General features: G+C 39.1%; 1 protein-coding gene across 1 annotated transcript in view; it reads right to left on the bottom strand.

Moving 5' to 3' along the window:
* Positions 1–19065, bottom strand: part of SYTL5 (synaptotagmin like 5) — a 109598-nt gene extending 90533 nt beyond the window's left edge. The window contains exon 1 of the mRNA XM_043570446.1: positions 18747–19065. Within this exon, the coding sequence (XP_043426381.1) occupies positions 18747–18865 (119 nt within the window). The 5' untranslated portion in view covers positions 18866–19065. The remainder of the gene's footprint in view (positions 1–18746) is intronic.
* Positions 19066–19763: the final 698 nt, after the last annotated feature.

Raw genomic sequence — 19763 nt, 5'->3', positions numbered from 1 at the left:
CAGGCTTAAAAATAGGTTTTCGTTTTTTCCCTACATAACAAGAAATCCAGAATTAGGCAGTTCTTGCATTAGTTCAGCTGCAAATCAGGTCATTAAAGACTCAGGATCCTTTCATCCTAATGGTCCCCTATGTTCAAGGTGTGACTTATTATGCAAAATGGCCAGCCAGCTGGAGAACCCCATCCTTGTTTGAGACTGGAGGAAGGGGTGGGGTGCGTTGTGGCTCAGTGAGCTTAATTCTACTTCGACTCAGGACATGATCTCACAGTGTGTGAGTTCAAGCCCTGTGTGAGCTCAAGCCCTTTGTGGGGCTCTGTGCTGACAGCTGAGAGCCTGGAGCCTGCTTCAGATTCTGTGTACCCCCCCTCCTCCCCCACACACTCTCTCTCTCTAAAATAAAAACATTAAAAAAAATTTTTTTTGTAAAAAGACAGGAGGAAGGGGCAAGCTGTGTCAGCTGTACCTGTCTCTTAAAAGGAAAACAAAACTTGACTTAGAGCTCCTCACCTCAGACTTCTCCTTGGGTTCCTTGATCATGCACTGTCATATCACCACCACTTGCTACAAGGGAGGCTGGGAAAGTATAACAAGTCAGATGGCACATCCCTGCCCTCCTGACATTAAACGTCGTCCTGTGCACCGGTCCACAAAATGTGGTGTGTGATTCCAGGTAAGAGCTTTAGAGTGAATGTGTGGTTTACCACATGCCCTCTTCTTTGCATGGAGAATGGTAATGTCCCAGATAGTTTCCACTCTGTAAGTCTAAATCCTGGTCTGAGGATGCTATGAAGTAGAGTCCTCAGCCATCCTCTTCCGGATAAGTAGCACAAATGAGAAATAAACCTTCATTGCTTTAAGCCACTGAAAGTTTGAGGCTGTTACTGCAGCATCACTTAGCCAATCCTCACTGCTAAGTCCAGCCTAATTCTTCATCTGACTGGTTCTTCACCTGACTTCCCTATATCCTTTTTACTTGAGCTTTATTTCTGCTTCCCCAGAGAGGCTATCTCTGACGACAAAATCCACAGCAGATACCCATCTCATTCTCACTCCCTGTAATTTTTATTTTAGAGAGAGCGAGCAAGCATGTGAGCAGAGGAGAGGGGGAGAGAGGGAGGGGGGAGAGAGAGAGAGAGAGAGGGAATCCCAAGCAGTTTCCATGCTCAGCATGGAGCCCAATGTGGGGCTTGATCCCATGACCCTGGGATAATGACCTGAGCAGAAATCAAGAGTTAGATGCTCAACCGACGGAGACACCCAGGCACTCCTATAATTTTTAATTACACATTTATTCGGTAGGTTTTTTTTAAACTAGTTTAAGGTTTGTCTTGTCAATTCCTCTGTAATCTCCATTAGGGCAAGACCATATATGCTTTGTTCAGCTGTGCATTTTACTGCAACCTAGTGCCTGGAACATAATAGATATTATGTTAAATGAATAAAAGAAAACATGAGCACAAAATAGCAAGTGCCAGAAAAAGAGGAAGAGGAAGAGGAAGAGGAAGGAGAAAGAAAAGAGATAAAGAGTGAAAGGAAGGAAGGAAAACTCAGCCATGCTGCTTACCAGATGTCACTGGGCATATGAGTTAACATCTCTGGGTCTCAGTTACTTCAACTTCAAAATAAAGATAAGAATTACTTTCATATCTCCCTCTGAAGGTGTTTGTAAGAGTCAGAGGCAATAAAGTACGATAGTGTGCTTTGTGAATTATAAAAGCCTTTACAATATGAAGTCATCATTATTAAAAGGAGAATGAGAGGGAAACAAAGTACAATGTTGAGTCTGTTCAGGAGAAAGTTAAATTAAAATTGGCTACAATTGAGATCAAAAATACTCTGAAAAAAAATAGTTCAAGCCTGAGAAAACTACAGAATGCTCTCAAGTACTTGTTAAGGAATTACTTCCAGCACTTTTTCTGTCTTTCTTAAGCTCATTCCTACAGTGTTAAGGAAAAATATTTTGATTTTTGCAAATATTAAAAATCTAACCCTTTACTCTGTTTGGTCTTCTCTGAAGAGGTGCAAAAAGTATGGGAGGTGTGGGGTGCCTGGGTGGCTCAGTCAGTTGAGCGTCTGACTCTTGATTTTGGTTCAGGCCCTGTTCTCACGGTTCACAGGATTGAGCCCCGTGTCAGGCTCTACACTGACAGTGAAGAGCCTGCTTGGAATTCTCTCTCTGCCCCTCCTCCTGCTCATACTCTCTTTCAAAAGAAATAAATGAACTGTTTTTAAAAAAGAGTATGAGAGATACAAAGTGTAGCAGACATGAGCAAAACACAAAGAAAAAGAAAAAAGTTTAAGACATTTAATATCAGCTAACACCAGCTCTTTACTTGAGATGAACTCAGGATGCTCTTGCATTTTAAAATATCAGCTTATTCTTTAGATTTCCTTCTTGCTACACAGATGCACTGATATTAACATGCAAATTGATGAGCTATATGTAATTGAAATCTTAAAGACTGAAGAGATGAACTATCTCAACTTCAGTTCAATGATAGAATCTTTTCATTGCAGTACCCTGGTGATATACTGAATTCATTTTTTTCCATCCCATCAAAAACATTGAATGTATTACAAAGACTGCTTGCTTTCTCATTGCATAGACACACTTCTTTCAAATCAGGAACTTCTTTCATTAAAATTCCTGTCACATTCGTGTGGCACTATTTTTCTTTTGTTACCCCATCTAGACTCAATTGTACTCAACTCTATTTTGAACCAAATAAGATGGGAATTTTGGAATGGACGCAATTAGCTGCCTGGAAGAGGAAGCTATAAATAACAATTCACAAAGCATCTTTGATTCCTTGATGCCTTAGACAATCCCCAATCTCATCCAGAAGAGCACACCAAGGCCCGAGAGAAATAAATAAGCAAGGATTATTTAGTGGCCAAGAGGATAGAACTCTGGAGGCAGACTGCCTAGGTTCAAATGCTGGCCTTGCCACTTACCACATTTGAGACCTTAAGAAAATTACTTAACTTCTCTATGCCTCAAGATACTCCTTCTGTAAAAAAAGAATTATAATAGTTGCAACCTCATAAGGTTGTTGTGAACATTAAGTAAAAAGTTAAGCCCAGCTTGACATGTAGTAATTACGGAATAGGCAATTCTGATAGGTGTCTCTCCACCTGTTCTTCTCTTCTATATTAATGGAATGTCTAACTAGGCTCATGGCCGCTCAGAATGAAGACTACATTTCCCAGTATTCCTTGCAGTTAGGTTTGGTCTTGAGACTCAGTGTTGGCTGATGGGATATGATCAGAAACGACACAGGCAACCTCAAGGTCATGGCCTAGTGGGAAAGAGCCCTTTCCCTTGAACCCCTCGTCCCTTCCAGAGGCTCGGATGAGAACATAGGAATGAGCCATCTTGGATTAAGTGCTAAACTGTCAAGGTGGTGGAACAAGAAAGGCAAGGCACCCAGACCCATATTATCATGGAGCCACCAGAACAAAATCACAAAGCTGCCAGCCAATCCAGGCTTTAATATTAACGAGCAACACATTTCCATCTTATTGAGGCTATTTTTTTAATGTTCATTTATTTTTGAGAGAGACATAGAATATGAGTTGGGGTAGGGGGCAGAGAGAGAGGGAGAGTCAGAATCTGAAGCAGGCTCCAGGCTATGAGCTGTCAGCACAGAGCCTGACGCGGGGCTCGAACTCACGAGCCACGAGATCCTCACCTGAGCTGAAGCTGGGCGCTAACCGACTGAGTCACCCTTAAGCTGCTATTATAATGTATTTCTGTCACCTATAGCCAGAACTATTGTCCAATAAAGACAATAGGGACTCAGTAAATATTAGGCGTTTTCAAAAACGTTGCCATCAGGTTCTGCTTCAGCTTCTGCTGCAATGCCTGCATGCTAAATCCTTCTCTAGAACGAGAGTTTGATATTCCTTTGAGACAGCAAAACCACCGTGGCTGATGAAAAGTATTGTTAAACCAAACGATGAGATAAAAATTACTAAAATAACATTTGCAGGCAGAATAATGTCCCAGCAGCCTGATGCCAATGGCTGCAGAGCTCCTAGCACCCCCATCTTTCATTCGCACCCAGAGGCAATGCCATCAACGCCGGGGCTATTTCATAATTGCCTAAGGAAAATCCAGGGGTGATCAGATCTCCTTTCTGTACTCTGAATATAAAAATACATTTTTCATTTTGATTGTATCTTCTGTGTGCAGAACCTATTACTGAAATCTAAACAGCACAACACTTGGCCACAAAAACGACAGGCACTCAGTTTTACATGCCATGTCATTAAGCTTTGGCAGTGTCCTATGAGAAAGACATTTTTATTCCCATTTTATAAATATGAAAGTGTAATTTCAGAGAGGAAACTTGCTGTGGGTCACAAGGTTATTAAGCGGTGCTATCAGGATTCAGGTCCAGAAATTTATATTTCACAATCTGCATTCTTCCCTCAGATTCTTCTGGCTAATTCTTATTCTATTAACATATTTTTGCTCAGAAAAGACACTGCATGTATTAAAAACTGCTATCTCTTCCCTAGTTGTGCAAAGCCATGCTGCACACGCTCAAAGTTAAACCTCAGTGGGGCACCTGGGTGGCTTAGTCAGGTGAGCGTCTGACTTTTGATTTTAGTTCAGGTCATGATCCCAGGGTTGTGGGATCCAGCTCCGTGTTGGGTACCATGCTGAGTGTGGAGCCTGCTTAAGATTCTCTATCTCCCTCTTCCCCTCTCCCAAGCTTTTGTGCTCTCTCCAAAATAAATTTTTCAAAAAGTTAAGCCTCAGTAAACATGAACAGTTGTTTTTGCCTGACTTCTCCCACCAAATGGCATCTGCCCAAGTAACCCCTTATCACAAAGTCTCTTATGATAAACATTCCCCAATGGAGCTGTTCTTCAACAAACACGACTCTGGTCCTAATAAACTTTATAAAGCTGTTGATTAGTTTCACATCAGAGACTTTTTTTTAACTGTTTATTTTTGAGAGAGAGAGCACAAGCAGGAGAGGGGCAGGGAGAGAGGGAGACAGAGCATGCAAAGCGGGCTCCACAGACAGCAGAGAGCCTGACATGGGGCTGGAACTCACAAGTGTGAGACCATGACCGGAGCCGAAGTTGGATGCTTAACCAACTGAGCCACCCAGGTGCCCCTACATCAAAGACTATTAAAAAGAATCAAGACCATCTGAGAATTGGGAAAAAGTTTTGTCTACAGAGAAAGTTACTTCAGAAAAATAAAGAACAAGATTGAAAGAACACTTATCTAGACAAATCTTGTGAACTGTGCCAAGTTAATGTGTTTAGAAATTGTCTCAAGGATGGAGGGCATTGTGGAACCTTCATGTCTGCAGGTGACACCAAGCACTTACTGGCACTAAAACACTCAGCTCATAGGAATATACCGGGAGATTTCACAAAGCTATGTAAACAAACAATTGTTTATTGACTATCGTCTTAAAATCGTGGCAGAAACTGATCCCATATGTAATGAGCAAACCAAGTTCCATAATTAATATGAAATAAGGAAGTGTTTTGCTAATCTAAAATCCAAAGGATACATTTCGTGAGTTTCAAAAACAGCAGAAAATTCTGTTATCGATATGGTAAATTATTCAGAAAAAGAGGGGGTGGAGATAGAATCAGTGCAGCAAAAAAGAAAAAACATGGATAAAATACTAGGCTTTTAAAGATTATTGCTCTGACAATGTGAGGATTATCTTGATGGGAAGAAATTGGGCTTTCACACACCAGAAAAAGATAACTTAAAGACAACATGTTGCCCTTGAAAAATTCTTTAAAACCACTTGTGCTACTGAATACAGGTACATGCTGGTTTTAATTTTTATAAACCATAGAGCTGATGTTTATTCTAAAATGCCTATAACTTGAATTTGCGTAAACTATTTTAAATGCATCAAGGAAGGATTTACATGCCCAGCAGAGACAGCTGTAATTTTTTCCATTTTACCTCTTTAGGGTGGTGCTTATGGGAACTCATATTTTCATAGTTAAAGGTGATTAAAAAAAACCACATCCAGCACTTTTCCTAGTTATCAGCATCAGTAAATAGAACAAGGAATGTAAAGTCACTATGTCTTTGAAATTCATTGAGTATGAATAGCAATAGTGTTTTCTTTATGTGTTTTTTCTTATATGCTTCATTGAAAGTTATCACTGACAATTGCTTTCAGATTTGATGAAACCAAAGATATAATTCATGCCGAGTAATAAACAAATCTAATTCGTAATTCTTAATTGCACCCATTGTTTCAGATTGTTGGTTGTTTCTCCAATATTCCTTCCACTCTTTTCTACCAATAAAAAACCCCAAATGTAGTTGTTCCCATGGCCACCCAGAACAAAGAATACATTTCCGTTACATATCCAAGCTCCTTGCAGCTAAGTACAGTCATGCAACTACATTCTGACCAACACGATGAAAGCAAGGCCATCTATGAACCTTCTCAGAAATATCCTAAGGCAAGGAAACCTTTCTTTTCTGCCCTTTGCCCTTCTCCCTGTTGACTAGAATAAGGACAGTATGACAGGTACTGCAGCAGCCATCTTGGACCACGAAGTGTGACTAAGATGGTCTTCTTGACCATATTTTAGACGGTTTCTTCTGAGGCCACTCATTGACTAGATCTTGCCCTTGGGCCCTATTTTTAGCTTGCATTGACCAGATTTAGCAAGAATCCTGCTAAATCGGCATAGCGAGAATCTCCCTACCCTTGATATCTGATGTCACCCTGGCTTGCCTTCAGTAAGTTTTTCCATTCACTGACCCCCTCACTCTGCTCACTGGCTATAAATCCCCAGCTGCCTTTGCTGCATCTGAAGGTGGCCTGGATCTCTCTCCCCTATTGCCATGGTCCTTTTTAAAATTTATTTATTTAAATTCAAGTTAGTTAACATACAGTGTAGCATTGGTTCCAGGGGTAGAACCCAGTAATTCATCGCTTACATATAATACCCAGGGCTCATCCCAACAAGTGCCCTTCTTAATTCCCATCACCCATCTAGCCCAACCTCCCACCCATCTCCCCTCCAGCAACCCTGTTTGTTCTCTGCATTTAAGAGTCTCTTATGGTTTGCCTCCCTCTCTTTTATCTTATTTTGCCTTCCCTTCCCCTATGTTCATCTGTTGTTTCTTAAATTCCACATGAGTTAAATAGTATTTGTCTTTCTCTTACTTATTTTGCTTAGCATAATACACTCCAGTTCCATCCACATTGTTCCAAATGGCAGGATTTCATTCTTTTTCATTGCCAAGTAGTATTCCATTGTATATATATACCACATCTTCTTTATCCATTCATCAGTTGATGGACATTTAGGCTCTTTCCAAAATTTGGCTATTGCTGATAGTGCTGCTATAAACATTGGTGTGCCTGTACCCCCTTTGAATCAGAATTTTTGTATCATTGGATAAATACCTAGTAGTGCAACTTTTGGGTAGTAGGGTAGTTCTAGTTTTAATTTTTTCAGGAACCTCCATACTGGTTTCTAGAGTGGCTGCACCAGTTTGTATTCTCACCAACAGTGCAAAAATGTTCCCCTTTCTCCACATGCTGGCCAACATCTGTTGTTCCGTGAGTTGTTCATTTTAGCCATTCTGACAGGTGAAAAGTGGTATCTCAGTGTGGTTTTGATTTGTATTTCCCTGATGATGAGTGAAGTTGAGCATCTTTTCATGTGTCTGTTGACCATCTGGATGTCTTCTTCAGTAAAGTGTCTGTTTGTGTCTTCTGCCCATTTCTTCACTTGATTATTTGTTTTTTTGGGTATTGAGTTTGTTAAGTTCTTTACAGATTTTGGATACTAATCCTTTATCTGATATGTCATTTGAAGATATTTTCTCCCATTCTGTCGGATTCCTTTTAGTTTCATTGTCTTCTTTGCTGTGCAGAAGATTTTTTATCTTGGATCAAGTCCAAATGGTTTTATTTTTGCTTTTGTTTCCCTTGCCTCCTGAGACACATCTAGTAAGAAGCTGCTGCAGCCAAGATCAAAGAGGTTGCTGCCTGTTTTCTCCTGTAGGATTTTGATAGTTTCCTGTCCCACATTTAGGTCTCTCATCCATTTTGATTTTATTTTTGTGTATGGTGTAAAAAAGTGGTCTAGGTTCATTCTTCTGCATGTCACTGTCCAATTTTCCCAGCACCATCTCAAGAGATGGTCTTTTTCCATTGGATATTCTTTCCTGCTTAGTCAAAGATTAGTTGGCCATATATTTGTGGGCCCATTTCTGGGTTCTCTATTCTGTTCCATTGATCTGTTTTGTGCCAGTACCAATACTGTCTTGATGACGGCAGCTTTGTAATACAGCTTGAAGTCTGGAATTGTGATGCCTCCAGCTTTGGTTTTCTTTTTCAACATTACAGTGTCTATACTACCCAAAGCCATCTACACATTCAATGGAATCCCTATCAAAATAACATAATCTTTTGTTTTTAATTTTTTGTGTGAAAGAGTTAAAATGTATTTCAGTAGTCCTGAATAAAAAGTCTTCCTTACCATTTTAATAAGTGTCAGAATAACTTTTTAAGTTTACTTTAACAGATGTTAGCCCATGTTGAAGATAGCAGAGCAACCAGTTAGAAGGACCCCGGGCCTCTGATGGGCATGGAGTCACCATTACCAGTCCTGGATTGTTTTCCTCATGACTTTACCAAGGCAAAAATAAAAAATAAAAAATAAATAAACCTCGCTTATTTAAGCTACTATTATTCTGGTTTTATGACACTCAGAGTTAAACTTACCCTAATTTGTACACCTACAAATAGTATGGATACTATTACAGAACTAGGGGAGAATGCAAATCCTGGTTGTAAAATATAAATGCATATAGCATCTGTCAAAGTTGTAAATTATTTATATTTTACACAAAGAATGTATCAATTTGGCTCAAGTCACTGTGAAAGTGGAGACTGCACAATCCAATAAAATACAATTTTGCTTCTGTTAAATTAGAAACCAATTCATGTCCATATCCTCTGCCTTGCATATAAGTACTCAATGAATTTCTGTGCAATCTTGGAAATGTATCTCCCAAATATGACAAAAAGAATTCAAACAAATATATATTGTCTACAACACTAACACCTGATAGTAAATGGACAATGTGAATAAAAAATTCACAAAAGGAAATACAAATGGCTTGAAATCCTATAAATACCAATAAACACATAAGTGCAAATTAACATAGGACACTCATATTAGTAGAGATTTATAGCAACAATTTTGATGTAGGCAGTGGTACAATGTAATAGTTTAGTAAAGAGGAAACTGACATATTTTGAGAAAACAACTTTTCAATTTAAAAGAAATATAAATCAAAATATGAATTAGAATATAATAAAAAAATTAAGACAGAAGACTTGCAAATAAGGATTTTCATGGAAATTGAACAAAATATTGCACATCCATGTTATGAAATCTTATCCAGACAATAAAAATGATGCTTCCAGAGAATTTTTAAGTGAGATGATAAATGTGCATTAAGTAATATCAAGCGAAGATAGAGGATAAAAATTATATATATAATATGGTTCCAACTATATGAAAATTAAATGTATATGCAGCAAAGTGACAGGAAGGAAATTCAACAAGAGGAAACTATCTCTGGGAAGAGGAGAAGTAAGGTTTTAAAGTTCAAACTATATGTATTTTCTAATTTTTTTATAATGAATACATTACTTCTAAAATGAAAAATGTATCAGAAGATATTAAATATTTCTATCACTGGATTGAGGATTTATGATATAAAAAATATTGTACACACTTATGCCCTTTACAGATCCTGGTGAGTTTAAACACTTGAAAAATCCCTTACTGTATAAAAGTCTCATTAATTTTAAACATTTGCATTGAATGTTTACCAGTGACAATTTGTCTGCAATGAAATAATGATTAGAAAAATTAGTAAATGCATGTCAGCCTAATATTATTATAGACTTAAATAAATTAAGCCCTAATTTCTATTAAGATATAAACATTTACATAAACTATTGACATAAAATGGTCATATGCCTGAAATCTAAAATATTAGAAGTTGGGGCACCTGGGTGGCTCAGTCAGTTAAGCGTCCGACTTCGGCTCAGGTCATGATCTCGCGGTCCGTGAGTTCGAGCCCCACGTCGGGCTCTGTGCTGACCGCTCAGAGCCTGGAGCCTGTTTCAGATTCTTTGTCTCCCTCTCTCTCTGACCCTTCCCCGTTCATGCTCTGTCTCTATGTCAAAAATAAATAAAAGTTAAAAAAAATTGAAAAAAAAAGAAGTGACATTTTTGTTAGTGAAGTTTTCACTTGTATTATTTCCTTAGAAATAAAATGCCTATTTTTTCAGGAATTCAGTTGGCATTTATTTAATTAGATTTTCCCTAATGAACTGACCTACCTTTGGGCAACATGGGCTTTAGAGATCTTTGTTTCTTCAACCTCCAATAAAAAGGAATGGTAGTTTCCTGGATGTGAGTGCAAATTAACCCATGCTGCATGGGGGGCATGTCCTTTACACCAGTTCTGACTAGAGCAGTACATTAGACGGGAAAAGGGGTACAAAAAGAGGAATTTGGAGAGGAGTCAAAGATGAGAGAGATACACACAGAAAGAGAGATATACATATATAGTATATACACACATTCTACATATGTGACAGTTTTACTTATTACTATGGTGACCACATTATTTCAAACAAAAAAAAATATGGTCTGGCAAATATATTTATTTATTTGGAGAATCCAACGTTGGAAATGTCCCCAAATACCAGGTATTTGTGGCCCTTTCCCATGGTGAGCCCTACAAGGAAGAATTACTTGGAGGAGAATGCAGAATAAAAACTGAAGTTAGTTTCCCTAAATATGTGTATATATCGAAATTCTTAAGTTCTTTGGTAGGAAAATCTCCAAGGTTTTAAATGCGCTTAAAAGGTGCCCTCCTCAATACCCATCACCCACCCTCCCCTCCCTCCCACCCACCATCAACCCCTCAGTTTGTTCTCAGTTTTTAAGAGTCTCTTATGCTTTGTCTCTCTTCCACTCTAACCTCTTTTTTTTTTTCCTTCCCCTCCCCCATGGGTTTCTCTTAAGTTTCTTAGGATGAGCACTGGGTGTAGTATGGAAACCAATTTGACAATAAACTTCATATATTGAAAAAAAATAAAAAATAAAAAAATGAAAAAAAAAGAAAAAAAATATGTGTACTTAATTGAAAAAAAAACAAACCTTGTTAATCAGAACAAACTCACTCCAAGCCTGAATAAAACATCTGTAGAAACTAAAAAATAAAAAATAATAATAATAAATAAATAAACGCACTTAAAGCAAAGCTGGATTTTCTTTTTTCATTTCTCTGTGACTCACAAAGAGTTTGGGTTTTATTAGGGAGCCAGTATGTTCAGGCAGGGAGTTTCTGTTAATCCATTAAGAAGCTTCATGGCAATTCTATTAGGATTGAAACAAAACGTTTACCAAACTAAAAGTCCACTCCTATAGTTCTCTTGGTGTTTTATGGAGACAGCGAGTCTTCAGGCTTTTCAGAAGGTCAAACTAATTTTGTTCCTAGTGGTAGTGATAAGATTTGGAAAAACGAACAGCCCCAGAGATCAAATATTTGTAGAGGATTAAGAGGATATTACCACTTGGCACTTACTGGTCTCCCTAACTTCCAGGCTGAATGTGTAACTCTTGAAATCAATTCAAATCCATTTGAACTGAATATTCAACTTATCTGCAGGATTACAAATAGCCAATTTGAATACACTTTCCCCTTCTGTTTCTCCCTTCTCTTCCCTTCCCCACCCTGCTCTAAAATGATGGAACCAACTGCACAAAGACAAAGCCATAACATGAATGGCAATTTCCAGGCTGGGATCTGTGGTCTCTTGATGACACTAGACTCTGGCTTGCTCAGTGGCCCATGTCAGCTGAGCCAACTGTTTGGAACAAAGCATAATACACTTTCCCTTTGGTTTCAGTCAGCATAAGGACTAGAACAGCATGAGGAACTCTTGTCAGTTTTCACTGTGTAAAAGCGATGCTTCTACAAAGGTCATAGTAACTTGAGATAATGTTACACAGCTCATAGGTCAGAGCTGTCCATAAATACCAGGCTAAAGAAATGTTTTCTGTTTTGCTCCATTTCTCTAAGAGTAAGGCGATGGGTGGACTCTCAATAGGATCTGAAGAGGTGCCTTTATTGCATAAACAACACAACACAGAGAAAAGGGAAGCAATATGGAATGTGAGCGCCTCGTCTCTGATGTTTACCAGCTTGGCCAATTGTTTAACAAGTTTCAGTTGCCACAGCTGTAGCCCATCATAACAGTAACTACCCCACAGATGACATGGGGATTAAGTGGGGATACATTTTTGAATTGAGTAGTACATTCTCCTGAGGCAGGTCTTGAATAGTGTACCATTCCTTTTTTGTCCTGGTCCTCAGAAGGGTCAGATACATCCCCTAAAAGTTAAAAGTGACTTAAGAGTGGCCTGTGAGCTCTGGGGCCAGACGGTGGGGCTACAAACCACAGTTCTGCCACTTACTAACTGGGCGACCTTGGACAAGTTACTTAACTTTGCATTTCAGTTTCCCCATCTGTAAATAGGATACTTATAGCTCTGACCTCATTGGGAAAATGAATTTGTAATCTGTCCCTCACAATTCTGCAGAACCTTCGGCTAGTTCTTGGTATTTTCTCTACCTCCAAATTCATTGTACTGTTCTCCTAGAGAAGCAATGAAACATTTAAGCTGTTCCAGCACATAAGCCACTACAGATTGAGTGAGGCATAAAAATCTCCTGGAGATGGCAGGACTCTGTGAAATCATCTAGCCTCCCAGATAGAAGCCCATGCTCTATCTCTGATAGCTGATGGATTCTAGTCTAACACCATTTTCTCTCTTACACTGTAAATGTCCTGCTGCTCACTGAGATGGCTTAGCAAGGATTTTAGGTACATACAGCTATTCTTGAGGCGAGAACCTACCAAGGCATTGTTTTCAACACTAAACGTCAGCAAATTATAGCCCTTGGGCCAAATCCAGCCCACCACGTGTTTTTGTAAGTAAAGTTTTATTGGAACATAGCTATACCCGTCTGTTTACATGTTGTCTATCGCTGCTTTCATACTACAAAAGCAGGCTAACGTAATCGTAATACAGAACATATACCCTGTAGAGCCTAAAGTATTTACTATCTGGCCCTTTTCAGAAAAAAAAAAAATGCTGACCTCTGGTCTACGCCATGTATAGTCTGATCCATGATTGCAAACTTCTTTATGTTTATGGACCCAACAAACATTAATATTGTGTCTCTGCTCACCTTTATTATTCCGATAATACATATATAGCATTTGGCCTATAGAAGGTTTTCAACAAATGTTGATTACTTCTGACTCTTAGAGATTACAGGATGCTGTGGGTTGCATGTAACAGAAAGCCAGATTCAAACTGCTGTAAATAACATGGAAATCTATTATATTGCTTAAAGAAGAAGCCCAAAGGTGTGGCAGGTTCAAGTATATCAGGATATTAACGACAATTTTCTGTCATTCGTTTGGTTCAGCTTCATCACTGTGCTGGCTTTCATTCTCAAGAGCAACAATGACAACAGGGCTCATTGAATATGTCGAGTGGGAAAGAGAACCTTCTATAAATATGGGCTATATGTTTGAGTGGGTCATCTTTGGTCTCATGTCTACCTCAAGACCAATGAGAGTTGCTAGAGGAGTATTAGTCAAGGGATGAATATTTTTTTTTTTTAAAAATCCACTGCTGGAGCTGAGCAAAATCAAGATTTGGATAGGGAAGAAGAAAAGAACAAAAGGGGGATGTAAGGCAACCAACAGAGTTCATGACTGAGACAAGCCCAAGAATAGGTGCCAAAGAGAACATTAAGTCCAGATATGTTTTCATGTATTGTGGCCAAATGGAAATGAAATCTTCTTAGTAAAGATAAAGCCCAAATGAACTGCTGAAATGAAGAGTCACTTACAAATTGAAGATTTCTTATATAGGCCAATACCACAACCTATACATGTAGCAGTTTGTTTTTACGCAGAGAAGATCAAGCAGAGTAAGATTTTTGTCAATGAGATTTTTTTAGAGTAGATACCATGAACCATCTCATCTTTTATGTTAGAGTGAGTTCTTCCAAAATTAGAAAAACCTAAGGTACAAAATGTCAGCAAAGGTCTTTATTGTGTGCTTCCAAACTATATTTTTTTTCCATTTGCATTCACTGTTGATAACTCAATTTTATTAGCATCACTTCCGCCCTCTGTCTTCACTGCATTAAAGCCATCACTAAAACCACGTGACTTATTCTTCAGAGAGAACATTTAAAATATTCTTATTCTGTGGTAGTTGAAACCTGGTTCTAGATATCTCCTACCATTTCTTCCTGCTTGGTCTGAAGGAAAATTAATACATTTGAGCCCCTTGGGTGAACCTAAAATGCTCTGTTAGTAGGTAGACCCCTCTTCGCAGCCTATAATTCATGACTGGAGATAATTATCAGGCTTGCCATGTGCCTTCTGGGTTCAGAGCACCTTCAGGAGAACCAAATCCCATTTTAATTAATGCTACACTTGAGTGGCTATGTGTACCATAGAGCAAAGTTGAGCATCAGTCCTAATGCATTGATTCAACACAATGTTTACATTCTTCCATTTTTCTATTTTCTTTAAGAATAACCTACTTAAACAAGTAAACACAGAAACAATAAATCCACTGCTTTCAAAAGTCCAATTTACTAACTTTCCATATCAGTTACTTCTCTGTAACCGTCATAATTCTTAAAAATTTTCTTTGGCTTCCATTTCCTTCTGAAACCGATTAGCAGAATCTGAAGGCAATTTTGCGGTTCATAGTAAACAGCTAAAATGCAGTTGATATATATTTGCCAATGCCAAATCTTTTTCACATGTCAAGGGCAAGCTCAAGTGTTACCTCTTCTGTGAAACGAGTCCTTCAATTTCTATCTTATTCATAATTAATTATGCTTCCCTCTAGATGCCAACAAAATATCAACTTACACCTCTGTGGCATGGTGAAAACAATTATTGCAACAGCTAGTACAAATGTTTACTGTTGTAACGAAATTGATTACACCATAAATTCCTTATGTTGATGATTTTAGAGGGTAACAAGGAAAAAGAACAAAGTTCCCTGTTCCATCTGGCAAATCTCCTGGTTGGGTTCTCCAAAAGCTAATCTGAGAAGTAGATTTGTGTGCAAGTGATTTACAGAGTCCTCTTGGGAGGAACCTGTAAGGGAATAGGGAAGGCAGGAGAGATAAGCAGAGAGGGGCCAACTAAGGTTGTGGTCTTTGGGTGACAGCAGTATGATTCCACAGGAAGCTGTGAGGCAGAAATTGCACTGCAAAGCCATTGGCTTGGGGATGCCCAGTAGGGACATAAACTCAAGGTTACCTGGCACTGGTGGCTCTCTAGTCCTAGGAGAAACTCTGGCCGCTCAAAGTAGGCCTCTAAAGGAGGTAATAGAGACCATCCTTAGCAGTAAAGCATGTGGAAACTGGAAGATAAGAGCATGGATCCAACAAGAGACCCTAATGGATCTCAGTGGAGCACTGACAGTGTTCACTACAACACACACCGACAACAGGGCTAATGATTAATGCCAGCAATTAGTAAGTACTTACTGTATGCCAGCATTCTTCTAAACTCTTGATGATATCAGCTTATTTAATCCATACAACAACCTCATGAGGTACCTAATGTTATTATCATCTCTGTTTAGCCAAATGAGCGATTTATTCATGGAACACACCTATCCAAAGTGACACAAAGATTTCATGGCTTAACGAAGATTTCAATCAATAAATGTGGATATGTGATTCAACAACACACACTCTAAATACCATGCCACTCACTTCAGTGTAGCTTCTCAATACACAAAGCTGTTAAGAGTGGCAGAGCCAGGGGCACCTGAGTGGTTCAGTTGGTTGAGCGTCGGACTCTTGATTTCGGCTTAGGTAATGATCCCAGGGTTGTGGGATCGAGCCCTGTGTCAGGCTCCACACTGAGCATGGAGCCTGCTTGGGATTCTCTCTCTCCCTCTCTCTCTCTCTCTCTGTCTCTTTCCCCCCTCTGCCCCTCTCCCCCACTCCCACTTTGTCTCTCTCTCTCTCTCTCTCTCATTAAAAAAAAGAGTAGCAGAGCCTGAGTCATCTGGCTTGAGCTCATACCTTGGTAGCTCAGGACAAAATGAGACAACGTATCTAATACAGTTAGTGCAGAAAATAACTCAACAAAATATTAGCCACTGCTGCTATTAAAGAAGGGAACAAGATATAGTAGCTTTAAAAATATCTATTTTCTATAAAAGTATCTCTTAGATCTATTAAAGCCTTTCTTCTGCTTTCCAGAAACAAGTTTGAAGGGCCAGGAAATCAACAACTTTATTCTCAATAGCTCTGTTGTATGTTACACATTTGCCTACATTTCTTTATAAAGAGTAAGGAAAAAAGGCAAGGGAAGAAAAAAATAAGGAAAACAGAGTAAAACAGATTATTAGGAAAAGATATTGTGAATGACCGAAGCAAATATTCTGAACAAATCCCTATTCATTGTACTTCAGTGTTTGTGAGGATCTGGTTATTAAATTGGGTTTTCCTGGGGTGCCTGGGCAGCTCAGTGGGTTAAGTGTCCAACTTTTGATTTTGGCTCAGGTCGTGATCTCACAGTTCGTGAGTTTGAGCCCTGTGTCAGGCTCTGTGCTCTCAGCACAGAGCCTGCTTGAGACTCTCTCTCTGCCCCTCCTCTGCTTGCCCACTCACTGTCTGTCTGTCTCTTTCTCAAAATAAATAAATAAAACTTAAAAAAACAAAGAAAAAAATATTTTGTGTTTTCCTGAATAGAGTGATTTTTAATTCCCCACAGCATGTTATCAGTTACTAGCTAGTACCTCACCTCGCATAAACAATTTAACTTTTTGCAGAATAGAAAATTTAGTCAGTTTTCGTGACTGGAATACAAATGCCAGAAACATAATTTCTGATTTCTTTAAAAATCATTAACTGCACTAACCTGAATTCTAGGCATAGAAAAATTGCAATAATTTTCATGAAAGCCTTTATTTCTTTAAGATTGGTTGAATCCTATTAGTGATGAAAATAAAAATTCTGGGCTCTTAACTATGAAGTAAGCATCAATCAAGAATATTTCGATGTATTTCCAATTCTAGGATCCTGGTTCCTTTAGGCACATTGAATACTTTTGCAATATATAAAGATAATCTTATGACAAGTTTTCTCCTGAGTAAAAAAAAGAGAATAAACTTAAGTTTTTGTGGTCTTTCCAGATTTTTTCTTGTGGTTGACATCTAGTTTCACGGCATTGTGGTCAGAATAACTGTAGTCTGGAGAGACACATAAAACACAAAATCTATATGTTGCACAGTAGGTGGTCATTGAGAAGGGAACTGTGTTTATTTCTGCTCCTCTCATCAGGGTGAGATGTAATATCTAAATATGTTTCACAAGCAGCACAGTACAGGCTGCAACCAATCCCAATGTATGTGACGACCAATCAGAACAAGGCTGTGACCATTGAGAACAGAAGATGCAACCAATCAGAATGGATGCTAGCTGAAACATAGGGAAGGTCATGCTTGGGGATCCAGCTAAATATCAACCTTGCCTACAATTGATGTGAAACTCAACTGTGCCCATATTTCTCCATGTTACTCATACAGAGACGTATTATTTTTTAAATTTTATTTGAGAGGGAGAAAGAGAGCATGTGAACAGGGGAGAGGGGCAGAGGGACAGAGAAAGAAAATCTTAAGCTGTGTCCATGCTCACGGTGGGCAGAGCCTGATGGGGGGCTCGATCCCACAACCCTAGGATCATGACCTAAGTCAAAATCAAGAGTCAGACGCTCAACTGACAGAGCCATCTAGGCACCCCTAGAGACTTATTCTTAAAAATTCAGGCGACTTCTGGGGTAAAATGAGAATTTTTCACTCTCCAGATCCTCTTCTTCTTTTCTCAGCTATGGTGGGAACAAATTCCCAGAAAGACTGACCTGAGAAAGGCATTATAAATAAATAACTGTGAAGTTAGGTACCAGGCACTGTACATGTATTATCTTCCTTAATCCTTGCAATGATGCTCTGAGGTGGGCACTTTTATTATCTTTCTTTTATGGATGAGGAAACCAAGGCACAGAAAAATTGAGTAACTTGCTCAAGGTCACACAACTAATACATCCAGGAGCTGGAATTCAAACCTTGCCAGTCCTTCCACTTAACTACTGCTTATGATGGTATTAGTGAATGGGCATTCTCATCAACACTGTATTATCCCTGGGGCGCCTAGGTGGCTCAGTCGGTTAAGCATCTGACTTCAGCTCAGGTCATGGTCCCATGGTTCGTGAGTTCAAGCCCAGCATCAGGCTCTGTGCTGACTGCTCAGAGCCTGGAGCCTGCTTCAGATTCTGTGTCTTCCCCTCTCGCTGCCCTCCCCACTGCCGCTCGTGCTCTGTGTTTCTCTCTCTCTCAAAAAATAAATAAACATGAATATTTTTTGAAAAAGCACTATATTATTTGCTCAATTCCATCCTTCAATCCGGCTAAGTGATAAAACATCAAAGATGTTTTCTAATATGTGGGTTACTGCTGGGAACCCACGAAGGCACTGACCAACATTTGTCTCCAGTAGGGTCGCAGTTGCCCAATTTCTAATCTAGCTTGCTTCCAACAGACAGCAGTCGGGAAGGGCAGAAAAGAGAAAAGAATATTACCTTATTCTCTTGTCCTCGACTTTTTTCAAATATTCATCTCTCTTTAGGACTCCCAGGATCATTTCCTTCTCATGATCTAACAAAAATGACAGATTGATAAACTCCGAGTTCTTAGACATGGTATTTCAGAAACTGCTCTGAGTAGCAGTGGGTGAATCTTCCAGGTGAAGTGATATCTGCAATTCTTGAGGCGCCCCTGATCAACCCGGAGTCACTCGGCTGTTTGATGGCAGAGTGGGCTACACAGAAAAGAGACGCCACCGGGATTACATTCCACGAAGGTCAATCCTTCAGAATGCTACAAAGCAGGAATCAGATGACCTGGGGTAGAATACAGAACACAAAGGGAAGAAAGAGAAAGCAAAGGAGAGAAAAATTATTTAGAATTAATTAGGCCATGTTCCCATAGCGCATAGTGTCTAAGTTTTGAAACAGTGATCTACTTTACTCAAAAAAAAAAAAAAATCAACATGCAACCATTAAATGATTACTATGTGTTTTATTACCATGAAATATAATTTATACTTCCTTGATTCCAGGTTCTTTGTGCAAATTCAGTTTCTTCCATTATCATTAATTTCCTTTGCCAGCCAGTGCTGTTACCACCCTTGTGGCTGACCCATGGGTGAACGGGGTCACGATTGGGGGACACTAAGTGCACAGACTGGACTGTCCATTAAGTGGTTCCCTCCTATTCCGTCCCTTCTTCCCCCAACTAGGACCACTGTGCAAAGAGCACTGCTGTCAAGACAAATATAAATCGGTGCTACGTGTATCAACTGGAATGTTTCTCACAAACATAGCACTGAATGGGAAAAAATCAAGTTACAGAAGAATTCATGCAGAATGATGCCATATGTGTGAAGGAAACAATTTGTTACAACATTCTATCTAATTTAGGAATATATACATTTGTAGTATAAATACAAGGGATTTCATGGGGAATTCAGAGATCCAATCAAAGAGAACACAGGAACTTCAACCATACTGGGTAATGTTTTATTCTCAAGATGAGTG

This window comes from Prionailurus bengalensis, chromosome X, assembly GCF_016509475.1.
Source record: "Prionailurus bengalensis isolate Pbe53 chromosome X, Fcat_Pben_1.1_paternal_pri, whole genome shotgun sequence".
In the NCBI taxonomy this organism is placed as follows: Eukaryota; Metazoa; Chordata; class Mammalia; order Carnivora; family Felidae; genus Prionailurus; species Prionailurus bengalensis.
This window is presented reverse-complemented; position numbering and strand designations above follow the sequence as displayed.